The sequence below is a fragment of the Sander lucioperca genome, chromosome 5 (assembly GCF_008315115.2).
Source record: "Sander lucioperca isolate FBNREF2018 chromosome 5, SLUC_FBN_1.2, whole genome shotgun sequence".
Classification (NCBI taxonomy): domain Eukaryota; kingdom Metazoa; phylum Chordata; class Actinopteri; order Perciformes; family Percidae; genus Sander; species Sander lucioperca.
Genome location: NC_050177.1, coordinates 24,574,763 through 24,587,642, shown reverse-complemented (window position 1 = coordinate 24,587,642; position 12,880 = coordinate 24,574,763). Strand labels below are relative to the sequence as shown.

The 12,880-nt window shown below is 41.0% G+C and overlaps 2 protein-coding genes across 6 annotated transcripts in view; both read left to right on the top strand.

Annotated features, from left to right (window-relative positions):
* Window positions 1-7,303, top strand: part of LOC116048315 (lissencephaly-1 homolog) — a 48,149-nt gene extending 40,846 nt beyond the window's left edge. For all 3 annotated transcript variants that reach the window (XM_031297331.2, XM_036001217.1, XM_031297332.2), the window contains one exon: window positions 3,613-7,303. In XM_031297331.2, the coding sequence (XP_031153191.1) occupies window positions 3,613-3,686 (74 nt within the window). In that variant the 3' untranslated portion in view covers window positions 3,687-7,303. The remainder of the gene's footprint in view (window positions 1-3,612) is intronic.
* Window positions 7,304-7,921: 618 nt separating this feature from the next.
* mettl16 (methyltransferase like 16) overlaps window positions 7,922-12,880 on the top strand; it is a 26,561-nt gene continuing 21,602 nt past the window's right edge. Inside the window, exons 1-2 of one of the 3 annotated variants that reach the window (XM_031297330.2) lie at window positions 7,922-8,025; window positions 8,705-8,842. In XM_031297330.2, coding sequence (XP_031153190.1) covers window positions 8,715-8,842 — 128 coding nt within the window. In that variant the 5' untranslated portion in view covers window positions 7,922-8,025; window positions 8,705-8,714. Of the gene's footprint in view, window positions 8,137-8,701; window positions 8,843-12,880 lie in introns of all 3 variants that reach the window. The other 2 variants (XM_031297328.2, XM_031297329.2) reach the window with 2 other exon arrangements.

Sequence of the window (12,880 nt, the reverse complement as noted above, 5' to 3'; positions counted from 1 at the left end):
CAAGCGCTGTAGGATTTTCCCACCTCCCCCTCCTCGTATATGCAGCTTTTCAGCAGATCAAGGCTCGGTAACTCTCTTGAGGAGCTCTTCAGCCAACTTTTCCTTGGCAAGCCGTTTGAAACCCAGTCCTCTTAAATCCTACTTCAACCAAAGAGGATATCGCTGTGAGCTATTGATGTTAAGAATTCTGGAGTGGTGTGGAAAAGACAAAGCACCTTTGTTTGAAATCATTGGGGAAAAATATTATTTCCCCCATTTTCTAAAAAGTATTGTCCTGTCTGCACGCACAACACAATACTAAGTGCTTTTCCCCAAAGGTGTTAGCATCATGCTTTTCAAATATAGAGACTGATAATCAGACTGAATTGCTATTTCACTTTATTATTCATTAACCAATCACTTTCAAGGGCTCAAACCAGGAATGCTGCAATATTATTATCGTCTTGGCCAGGCAGACATCCCCAATAAATTGACTCGCACCTGTGTAGCTGCAGGGATCTCATCCACACAATTTTTTTGTAATTATTTTTAATGACTGCAGCTTTTTCTCCAGCTCTAGCACTGGAAGACAATATCCCCATTCTTAATCACGCCTACAAAGCTCTGACTGATCAATTATTCTCAAACTGACTGCAGCCGTCAATGACTACTAAAAAATCTGAGTTGTAGGCAGTAAGGTCTAGAACCAGGATACTTTTCAGATAATAATGCTGTTTTTCACACACACACACACACACACACACACACACACACACACACACGCGCACACACACACACACACACACACACACACACATATTTTGTATTTATTTTTTTAGATTATATTTGGGCTTTTCTGCCTTCATTTGATAGGACAGCTAGGTGAGAAAGGGGGGAGAGAGAGAGAGGGGGGGAAGACATGCAGGAAATCCTCACAGGTCGGACTTGAACCCTGGACCTCTGCGTCGAGGCATAAACCTCTCAGTATATGTGCGCCTGCTCTAACCACCAAGCCAACCCGGCCACCTACCCATATATATTTTGACCCATTTGAAGAATAGCGGGCCATAAATTCCGTTTGTTCCAAATCTGCAGACCTGTCACAAGGAACAACACATGTATATGTCTACCCTTGTTTTTTTTTTTTTTAACAATGTTTTTTATTGATTTTTTTTATTACAATTACAACTTTTAACAGAAGCAAAGCCACACAACACGGTGGCTTTGTGCCAACATCCTGCACAAACCCACAATTATTAAATAGCCAAGCTACCATCAATAGCTACCACAATTTTGTTTATTCACTCGACCTAGATTTTTTTTTAAATAGCAGCCCGCAAAACTACGCCGTACTCTATGCACAATTTAAAAAGTGAGGCGTTCCTCTGTTTGGTTGCCGATGAAAGGATTCAGCAAGTGTCAAGTTGAAGATGATATCATGGCAGTTTCACGCTGCGTCGCTATGGCGATCGCACCTACACTGAGGAGGTACTATCCGCAGTGGAAAACAACGAGAGAAAAGTACTCGTAGCAAAAAAAGTGAGTCGAGCAGAGCCGTGCGATACAGTGGAAACACGGCATACGTTGTCGACAGACTGAAGCCTGGTTCACACGGCAGGATAATTAGGCCGATTTTAGCCTTAAGGATGCTCCGATTATCGTAAAATAATCTGATCAGATATTCCTGCCGTGTGTGGTGTGTTAAGACTGCTCTCGTCTGCTTGGAAGGACGCTGGGACCGCTCCGATTTCAAATTGGGGATATCCAACGTGTTGGATTATTTTGGCCCGATTTCTCCTCGTGTGTGATGTCCCCCGGGGACAAACGAGCACGCAGCCTGTGGACTGTGGCGTGTAGCCAATCAGAAAGCGAGGTGACGAGGCGGCGAGGAAAGCACCGGGAAACAAAATCAAAACAGCCGGCGGCATGGCGCACCAGAAAGTCCGGTGGACGCAAGCCCCCAGGAAGAGCGCCGAGTCTAAAAGCCACCATGGGCTTAGCGGATAACGGTGGTACTGCACCCCATGGCCCAGAAAGACTTTTCACATAGACTTTGCATGGCGAAAGAAACGTCTATATTTCAGCGGATAATTTGTTTCTGGGTATATCAACTTACCAACCCGAACACTGAAAGGGTCCTTGTTTAAAACGTTACGTTTTTAACATTTTTAACATTAACTATAAGCGAATCCAGAATTATTAAATTTGGCATGATGAACGCGCATAGTGGATGCGAACAGAGCCGCGGGACTGCGCCCGCCCGCTCACATGACTGTTCTCCCTAGCTCCTGTAGCTAGCTGTAATAATGGATATAGCTAATGGTTGTAATTCACCATGTGTTCTATTAATACGTCCATGGTATTATCTTATGAAGTCATGATACATCCCAGGGATGTATGTATGTAGCTGCTGTAAAGCCTGTTAGCTACGTGGATGTAACGTCATTAGCGTTTCCCAAACTGGCGGGCTATCGGCTAGCTAGCTAGTTGCTAACATCAGGAGTAGCTAGCATGGCTGTATTAAGATCTATACATAACTAGCTATATGCCTACATAACGTTACTACAGACATAGTGATTACATCGCCCGGTTCTCTCTTATGATACATCCGAGGGCTGTATGCTGTAAAGCTTGTAACGTGTATGAGAGCTGAAGCCATGGATGAGCTCTGTTCACGAAACTGCAGGCTAACAGCTAGCTAGCGCTAGTTAGTAGGTAGCTAGCTAGTAGCACAACATAATTATTAAATCTCCTTGGTTGTCTAGCTAAATACATCTATCGTTTATTTAGCTAAGCATGTAAACGATCGGGAACAACGAAAACAATGTTTAACGTTAGTGAATATTTTAGACAATGAAAACGGCGAGTTCATGAGTTCGCCACTTGTAAGAGACACGACAGAGAAGCTCATGAACGCGCATGTTGGTACCGGTTGCTACGACAACGCAAACAAATTGTTGCTAGTGCACAGGCCCATCGTGAGCCAACCAGCGTTATGGGCCAACAATGCGGAAGAGCCGAGCTCCATGTTTGCTTTATGCGCTTTTGAGCACTCTCATTGGAACGTACGGGGCTTCCCGCCGAACACTGTATCCAGTTCTCTTAATACATCCATGGGTGGACGTCGGAGATGGAGGACCAACTCGTCGACCTGTGATAACGTTTTTGTTTTTTTTTCGGTTAAAAACAAACTACAAACTATCGCCACTGCATCCTCTTCGTCCGCCATGATTGTTTACTCTGAAGTCACGTTTGATCTCGAGGGATTTTGCGAGATTTCCCGTCTGACCTGGGAATGCTCGGGAGTCAAATCGGTTCGTGTTGATGTGTTGATTTTGCCGTGTGCTGCGCACCACACACTGTACGACCAAAACTGTTAGACCCGTGATTTTTTTTTATCGCCGTGTGTGGAGTCTCTCAGGATTGGAAAATCGGCCGACAATTTTAAAATCGTCCCGTGTGAACCAGGCTTAAGACTGTTGGTGCCAAACTGGAACTTGTCCATGGGTTAGCCCCACTGTTAGTCACTCAGATATCACTGCTTTTGAATCTGAATTTAGGCCGCTTGTATTCATTGACATAGGTTTTCCTCACTTTTGTTTTGTCCTGATGATCTTTTTGTTTTCTTCACAGATTTCCACAAGGCTGCTCCCTACGTGGTTACTGGGAGTGTAGATCAGACAGTAAAAGTGTGGGAGTGCCGCTGATTTGGACCTTGGAGGATTGGACCACCACCACCACCTCCAATTACCCAGGCGCTCCTCTGGATCCCACCTCCCCTCCTGCCATTCCACCTCCCCTTTCATCCCACCTTCCCGTCTCACTTAACCTAAACCTCATCTGCACACCGTCTCCTCCGGCTGCACTTACCACCATGGTTATTTACCCATTGCTCTCTCTGGTCCAATAACTATTGTCCTTCTATGTAAATTATTCCTGGATGTAGATCGAGCTATTAAATGTTACACAAAAAAAGTATTCTTGCATGGTAATCCAAAATTGTATACTGTAAATTTACGTAACATCTAGAAGTACCATAGGTTTACCACGGGGCTGGCCGTCTGTCACGCAGCCTTACCGACCAACCGAAGGCAGATGTTTTTGACTGGGTGTAAAATGTAGGGCACTAAAAACCGATAATTTAAGAAATGACAGTGTCTTTATGTCTAAGATTTATTTTTGTCTATTTTTTTATTTAGGATTTTTTTTTTTTTTTTTTTTTCTCCTTCACTGTCGTAGTCTGTTGGTGCCTAGCTTGGTGAAACTTTCAGAGATAACGCTGGAAAAGCATATATGATGCGCTAAGATACGATTGTCTGTGGGGCTTTGTTATTGAAATAATCTGTAGCTTTATAACATCACTTCTCAAGTGTGCATACCATTTCTCTTTATGTGAAACTAGGTAATATTTTAATGGCTGTATATACGAATGTTTCAAACTGTTGTCCTTGGACCTTGGGGGCTTAAAAACAGCTTTGTACTCTTGTCATGGTGGCACATGAACCACTGCTAGGCTTTAGATGAATTATCCAATTTAATGAATCTGCAGCAAAGAATAACAAGTGGCTTTGTGAATAACTGCACTGAGTTCTTCACGAGAAGCCCAACGTAGAGAGCAAGATTGTTTGGCTTCTGCTGTCAGTGAGCGCCCTGGGTCACAGTATCACCTGAGCAGGGTTCAGGGATTACACCTGATTAATCTCTAGCACTTGATAAAGACCTTGGGTGTATCTCCCTTTAGGAGATGATTTCCTGTGACCTTGCATGCAAGACTTTTGTTGAACTGAAGCCTCTGTCCACTTCTAGTGCCCTGACCAGTCAGTCTTGGCAGGGTGTAGTGTACAATAGGAATTATGTAAAATCAAAAGATGCTCAGTTGTCCCATGGCGCCTCTTAAGGCTACAAACGGAAGCCTTGTGTAAAATAAACCCACTAAAGAGTAACCATAAAGGCATGATGATGATGAGTCAAAGTGAGCCCCCTGGGTTTGTTATCTGGGATGTGCAAAGATCTCTAATTTCTAAGGGGTGAAATATATGTTCTGCATAATAAAAATGGTTTTGAGTAAAAAAAAAAAAAAAAAAACTTTTCTGTGAAAATATGAAATGTAAATTTAGCTTGTTAAGAGATTTGGCAATTTTTTTTATCGCACTAAAGGATGAACTGGATGGGAATTTAGAATTAGTGAGGAAATGCTAGCAGCAGACATGCTATGTGATGTGTGGATGCTGTTTTTTTTTCTGTATAGAGGGGTCTGATGCTGAGGTGGCTAGGGTGTTTTTTGTTGTAAAGAGCTCCTCACTGTAAAAAGAGGCAGTGGCAGCTCCTGGATTAGATATGGAGGAGAATGCTAAAAGCCTGAGCAGCGAGGATCTCTACAGTCAAACCCCACAGACCACCTCACACGTATGCAAACGTCTTCTGAGTGGCTTTCCTCTAATGTTCAGCTTTTGATCTTTGTGGAGCTGTAACTGAAAGAAAAACTGTAAACCAGTCCATGCTGTAGAAACGACCATTCCGCTTCCCTTGGAGGACAAAATAAATGAAACATCTTGCTTCTAACTATAGCTGACAAGGTGATTCATTAATCTTGCACATCCCTGTTTTCACTAAATCTTTGGTCGTTTAACGATGATCAAAGACAACCTTAAAATTTAATGATGATAAATGCATAAACCCATAATTTCTGATTAGCCTTTTTCATTCCAATGCAGTTCTTGGCTAATAAAGAGTTCCACTGCTTAACTGATCTTATCTTTGCTTCTTTGCCACATATTCATATGTGTGTACTGGATGTGGCGATCTGCTGCTCAAGCTCCTGCTAGTGGCTACTTTGAGCCTAATGTGACCTGTTGATGTAGCACTGCTGCATGTAAACCTGCGCCAGAGGCAGAGCTGTCGGAACAATATTATTTTAAAAGCTTATGCTGGATCCAATCACAGGCCAATTGGTTTGAATAGTGAGGTGAAAGAAACTGTCCTTGTGTACCTAAAGTAGTTTGATTAGATACGCTTATTTGCTCTCTTGCTGAGCATTAAGAATATCAATACCACTCTAGTATTGTAAATATGATGCCAGTTAGCGTAGCATAAATACCGGAAATGGTGAACATGGGTATTCTTTTTAGAAAATTGTGAATTAAAAAAATTCCCTGGAACCTGCTGGAGTCTCATTGGTTGCCTGGCAACTGCTCCATTCCATAAGACAGATTCAGGATCATAGACATAGACGCCGCATATATATGTCTATGGTCAGGATAGCCGTATCCGCTTTATGCTAAGCTAAGTGGCTGCTGGCTACAGCTACATATTTATTGTACAATGTGACAATTTTTCCGTCAAACCTAACTCTCGGCAAGAAAGCAAATAAGCATATTTTTCAAAATATCCAACTATTCCTCTTACATTGCTGTGTCCTTGGTCGGCTGACTTGAGTTCAGACAGCTCTATTCATTGGTTGTAGAAAGGCTGGTTTTGTTGTGTGTGATGCTATTTGAAGGAGGTTTACCTCTTTCTGTAAATGCAATGGGATTGTGGCAGACTAGGATGTCCCAAAGGAGAAACCCTCTATTTCAGGGAATATAACTCATGTCTCCCTTTGGTTTGTGCCCCTTTACAAAGGTCTTATTTTTCTACAAGCTGTTTTCTCTGTCCTAACTTCTGAGGCAAAGACTGGGTGGAGAATCAGCTAATTTTGTAGTACAATTTGGCATGTCTAATGAAGATGCCAATGTGTTAAATGTTCTAGCTGAAGCCAAAAATGGAGACATTTGTAAGTACAATCTGGTTTAGCTTGAGAAATCAGCCTCCTTTTGTTGTTGATAATGACGCTTGTCTCCTCAGGATCACGCTATGACATGCCAGACCATACAATGTAAATTAGAAACGTAATTCCCTTCCTTGGTTTTACTCAAGGAAGGTGGTTAATCAAAAGGTCAGGACGATGTGTGTTCTGTTTTTTTTTGTAAGAAACGGTGGGAAAAGCTACAACACAGCTGTTGTGTTGTAGGCAAGTGATGAAGAAAATCCCCTTTTTGCCATTCGCAGGTCCCAAGCAATCCCTGTTCTGCTCTGGTGTTGTGTGTGAATGGACTGACAGACACGTTTTGACTGTCTGTAGGTCGTTTCCTCAGGCTTCAAGTCCACCTGTCCTCTGTAACCTGCTTGTTAACCACAACTGAGAGCTTCAGACTGCACAACAAGCTCCTCCAGGAGAGCTCATGATGTTTTCGCCACTAAGGTCTCACTCTTCACTCAGCAAACTGTTAACAATATACCTGGATGTCATTATTGTTTGCAATATAATAAAAGAAGAAAATCTGCATCTGTCTTGTCCTGCTTATTTGTTTGGAGCTGATAGTTATACTGAAGGTGAAGTCTATTATAAACAATAGTATATTGGGACAAAATTGAGCTACATTTTGAATTTCACACCAGTTAGTTTTAGTTCATTTGAAGTGGGGTTAATAAAAATATGATTTAGGGTTGCCATATCAGATTATTTCATTGTATTTTCCCCAAAACTTAATGGCTCAGAAGATATTTACATTCTGCATTCATCATGAAAATATAAATGTAAAATGGAAGTACAATCAAAGCTTGGTAATACAATGAAACAAAAAGGAAAAAGATAGAAAAAAAGAAAAAAAAGGCAGATTTACTTTAAAAGGTGGAATTGTAATATACGTTAAGAATTATTAAATTAAGAAATTTAGGGTTTTGAAGGGAAATAATTAACATGGGTATTCTTTAGGAAACGTCAACGACAGTTTTAAATATTGTTCATCATGTTGAAAAAACAGTACAATTACATTTGTAAAAGAGATGTGTAAGTGATTTCCCCCCAAAAGTCCAGTTGACAAACTTAAAACTGTTTTTTTGTCTTCAACTTTATTTGCATATTTTCACAAATATGTGATACAAACTATTTCGACAACTGAAACATGGGAATAGTTTTTGTATGACGTCAACACGCTTCGCCGTAGAGAGGTGACGTCGCAGACATCCAGGAAGAGAGTTACAGAAAGTGAACAACGTTTGGACAACGTGAGTTGTGTGAGCTTTTCCTATACAGTTGTTTAGTTCAATAAAGTCATCAACAGTCGGACAATAATAATAACAGGCTTCATATTACCACGGACAATACTACAATAAAAGGTAGGCAGGCACAAATACTTGTTACATATTAGCTTAAAATGTTAGCGTAACGTTACTGCTCCAAACTAACGTTAGCTCCTCGAATTCGTTAACGTGATTTAGTTTCCGTTAGTTTTTAGTTCCCCACATTTAAGTCCAACGAAGTTAGTTTAAGAAACAGTTTAAACGTAGCTTGAGTGCACCATTAACACCAGTACAGAGCTTAAAGTTCCCAGGCATGGTGCAGTTGTACAATACATTGTAACGTTACACAGATGTCCTCCAGGGCAGCATGTCACAAATGGTTTCTTGCTTTAACCCGTCAGTACCAACCGCACACGTTGAGTAGCATAGCATTATATAGATGACTAATGACAGTAAGGTTAGTCAACAATGCCATTTGCAAATAAATAAATAGCGAACTATCACCACATGTTCACCCTGTTAGCGGGTTCAAAGTCAATGTAAGCTCCAAAACAAGGTTCACTCAGTCCTATCATATATGATATGGTCTTTATATTTAGTTTGTGCCTTGCTGTAAGTTCACCCGGGTTCATGCTCATGTCTCTTTTCCCTCCTCTAAAAGCAGTGCTCTGATCATGGCTCTGAATAAGTCCATGCATCCCCGTAACCGTTACAAAGACAAACCGCCAGACTTTGCTTACCTGGCCTCCAAATATCCAGACTTCCAGCAGCACGTGCACACCAGCCTCGCTGGACGACCTGTGTAAGTACCTGACGGTGTGTGTGTGTGTGTGTGTGTGTGTAGTTTTTCAAAGTACTCTGCTGCAGTGCATCTTATTGTCCATCCCTGATCTCAAATCTCTCACCATTATCAGTTAAAAAATAACAAATGGGAGGTGGCCATGGTCACACAGCAGCTGTATTACCCTGTGGGCTTCTTATTTTATTATGCACATACACTGTATAGTCCCTGTCCACATAATTTAGGACTGCCTCATCTTGGATTTTCAATCAGTCAATTTTATTTCTCACATTAAATCGTACCAGGTACAATTCCACTGAAATGTAATCCAACCAGCTCCCTTAAATTGTGCATGATTGATTATGATTTTGCATGGTTTGTATTGACTGAAATGGAAGAAACGTGTTTGTTGCATTGCTTCCGCCTGTTTCTCCCAGCCCCTTATAAATCACTAAGAACATTTCAGTGACGGAAATGTCCAAACTATGGGGATAGTGTATTATGTCATTCCTGTTTTAACATGCCCTTGTGCACAAAGTCAAGAAGGGAGCGCTGGTATCATAAACTCATGTCAACCAAACTCTATATCAATGTTATGTAATTTAGTGCTATATTGTAAACGCAGTGAGAGAGTGTGAGAGAGAGAGAGAGTGTGAGAGAGAGAGAGAGTGTGAGAGAGAGAGAGAGAGTGTGTGTGTGTGTGAGAGAGAGAGTGTGTGTGTGTGTGAGAGAGAGAGAGTGTGTGTGTGTGAGAGAGAGAGAGAGAGTGTGAGTGTGAGAGAGAGAGAGTGTGTGTGTGTGTGAGAGAGAGAGTGTGAGTGTGTGAGAGAGAGAGTGTGTGTGTGTGTGAGAGAGAGTGTGTGTGTGAGAGAGAGAGTGTGTGTGTGTGTGTGTGTGAGAGAGAGAGTGTGAGTGTGAGAGAGAGAGTATGTGTGTGAGTGAGTGAGTGAGATACTGCTGAGAAGTCATGATGTGAAGTTCCGGCAGGAGAACAAAGGAAGAATATGTCTGGTGGGATTTGTGGTGTTGATGTCAAACTGTGAGCTCATGATTGCTGCTGCTGTGGGAAAGAAACTTGAACTACATTCATTTTTAACTAATAAAGCCCTCATAAACGAAAAATGTCGATGAGGTGGATATTTAAACCTGTGACAAAAACCTGGATTGGGTGGATGGTTAAATCACAGAGGTGTTTTTAATTTTGTGAATATGTCAACAGTTAGACATTTTGACAGCGTTAAAGCAGGTAAAGCACAGGTGTAACTAATTAATAAAGGCTGCATGTAATCCAGGTGTGTCAGGGTCCTGCCTTATGGACCTTTTTCACAGCAGACGTTTTGACTTGTCATAGTAGGAAAAGCACAGCTGAAATTAATAACCTTAACGATGGCTCCATTCCATCAAGTGTCCCAGTAAGCTGTTTCAGTGAGTCAGCATGCACAACACCAGGGCCTCTCCTAAGTGGAATGCAGCCATCATTAATAGTTTTGAATGTACCTGTGCTTTTCCTACTATGACAGGTCAACATGTCTGCCGTGAAAAACATTGTTAATGTTATTACTTCCCCCTGTGCTTTACCTGCTGTTGCAAGTTAGTGTCTGCAGTTTATTACTATAACCAGCGATCACAGTCATCAGTATTTCTCCAGTAGTCAGTTTTATTTGGAGAAGAATGAATTGAGTCACATTTTGTGTTATGTTAAATACCAAACGTATACAAAAATGAATACCTTGTCATTAGTTATAGTTTGAATTCATCCTTGATACAAAAAAAAGCTGTAATCCACTATGATGACATTTCCCCAATCTCCGTTTGGACTGGAAATCCCGTCCGTTTGTTGTCCTGGCTCCTAAATGGTGGAATGAGCTCCCCATTGACATCAGGATGGCCGAAAGACTACGCATCTTCCGCCAAAGGCTAAAAACACATCTCTTCCGACTACACCTTGGATAAACATAAAAAAAAAAAAAGTATATATCTTTCTTGAAGCTGCAGTTTCATATGGCTTTTTGTAGTTTTGCTTATTTAAAGCTAATGTACTTGCACTTACTACTTGTTGTCTGGAGTTTGCACCTTCAGGGTTGAAAGCACTTTGGATAAAAGCGTCAGCTAAATGACATGTAATGTAAATGACATGTAATGATTTAAGGGAGATGGCGTATGTAGCTAAATAAACACCTTCACCCACAGCTGCAATGACCTACTGTTCTTCGGCAAAATCTCATTTCATCTTCGGTGAAATTTGACTTTTGTGTGAAAATTAAGTAAATCAACAATGTTTGTGCTAATCTGATAGATGACACGTGTTATTACCAACACATAGGCCTTTTTGGAGAAACAATACAATGAAAAAAATGAAAGCCATCATGAGAGCAAGACTCCATAAAAGCCTATCAAATGTGCAGTTGTAATGCCAGCTAAGCAGTATTTAGTCTTGTCAAATTACTTTTGCCTCTTTTGCTGTCCGGGGCGTTTTCCCCAGTCTTATTTATTTTAGTAAAAAAAACAACCAGACTAGCATTTCACGATTTATCTTAAGTTGGTTCTCGTCTTTTTTACAAAGACATGGCAGCTTGTCATTTTATATATTTAGATTAATTTATTTTTGAATTCTTCTCAATTGATACAAATGTCCGTCAAAACAAAACAATGAGCTCCCAAAGAATGTAAGAGCTGACAGTTATTGTGAGACTTGTATTTGAGGTATGCTGTTCATCTGTCAGGACAGAGACACTCTCCTCCCTCTTTGTTTGTGTTTTATGAAACCGGTACCACGTCTGCTCAGTGAGGAAATCACTTGTTATTGTCTGTGTTATGCAGATGAATGCTGACATGGTGTCACTGCAGCGAGCCTGAACATCTGTGTGTGAATGTGAACATATTGGTGTGGGCTGATCCTTTGTGGTTGTGAGGTGGCCAGTCAATCATCTCATGGTGGGCCGGGCATGTGCGTGTGTGGGCACGCTGTAAAACTCGACTGGATGTCCTCTGTGACAGGTGTTAATTATCACTTTGTAGTGTCTGTGGCTCACCAACAGACAGACAAACAATCGGCTGGTAGTGTGAGGGCTGGACATCCAGTGTGGACATTTAGACAATTGGGGAATTAGACAACTAGATAGTTATGTGTAATTTTTTTGACAACAAAAAATGTGAAATGACAAAGAAATTTAAATGTTGGTTTCTAGCCGTAAAGCAGACTTCATGATCTACTTTTAATAAACAGCATTTGGCGGTGTAACTATTAGTAGATTAGATTTGTTGATTGACAGACGATTGACAAACGATTTTGATTAATCATTTAAGTCATTTATCCAAGAACAAGACTAATAGTCCCCAGCCATGAAAGCATTTCTGTGAGGCTACCATCAGCATGCTAACATGATGCTTGCAATGATAATGCTAACATGATGATGTTTAGCAAGTATGATGTTTATCATGTTGGCCATCTTAGTTTAGCATGTTAACATTTTGCTAATTGGCACTAAACACAAAGTACAGCTAAGGCTGATGGGAATACTGTTAGTTTTGCAGCTATTTAGTCATAAACTAAAGTATTGGACACATTGTAATTTTGACCTGATGGTGGCGCTAGGTGAAAGTCATGGGATCACCTAAGTTATTACAATTCATCCTGACAGGGACATAAATGTCTGTACAAAATGTCATGACAATCCATCCAACAGTTGTTGAGATATTTCAGTCTGGACCACAGTGGTGGATTGAGTGACTGACATCCCTTGGGCCATGCCGGTACCATGGCTAAACATTTTTTATTGGCAGTAAGTCCTTAAGATGTGTTGTAAACATTCTTCGATTTTTATGTCCAGCACCTAAAAAGAAGTCTGTGTATTCTTTAAACAAATAGCTTCAGTAGTATATTGCACAATAATAAGACAACGACTCGGGCTGGAGTCAGTTGCCAGTTTGTTCTCTTTGCCTGCTGCATAAACGGATGTCCAGGATTTATGTCTCCCTTCGTGTGTGTGGTACCAGCTCTGGTTAGCCGTCTGCAGAAATTTGGCTCTTCTTTCCAGTCAGTCTGTCATTCCATCAGTG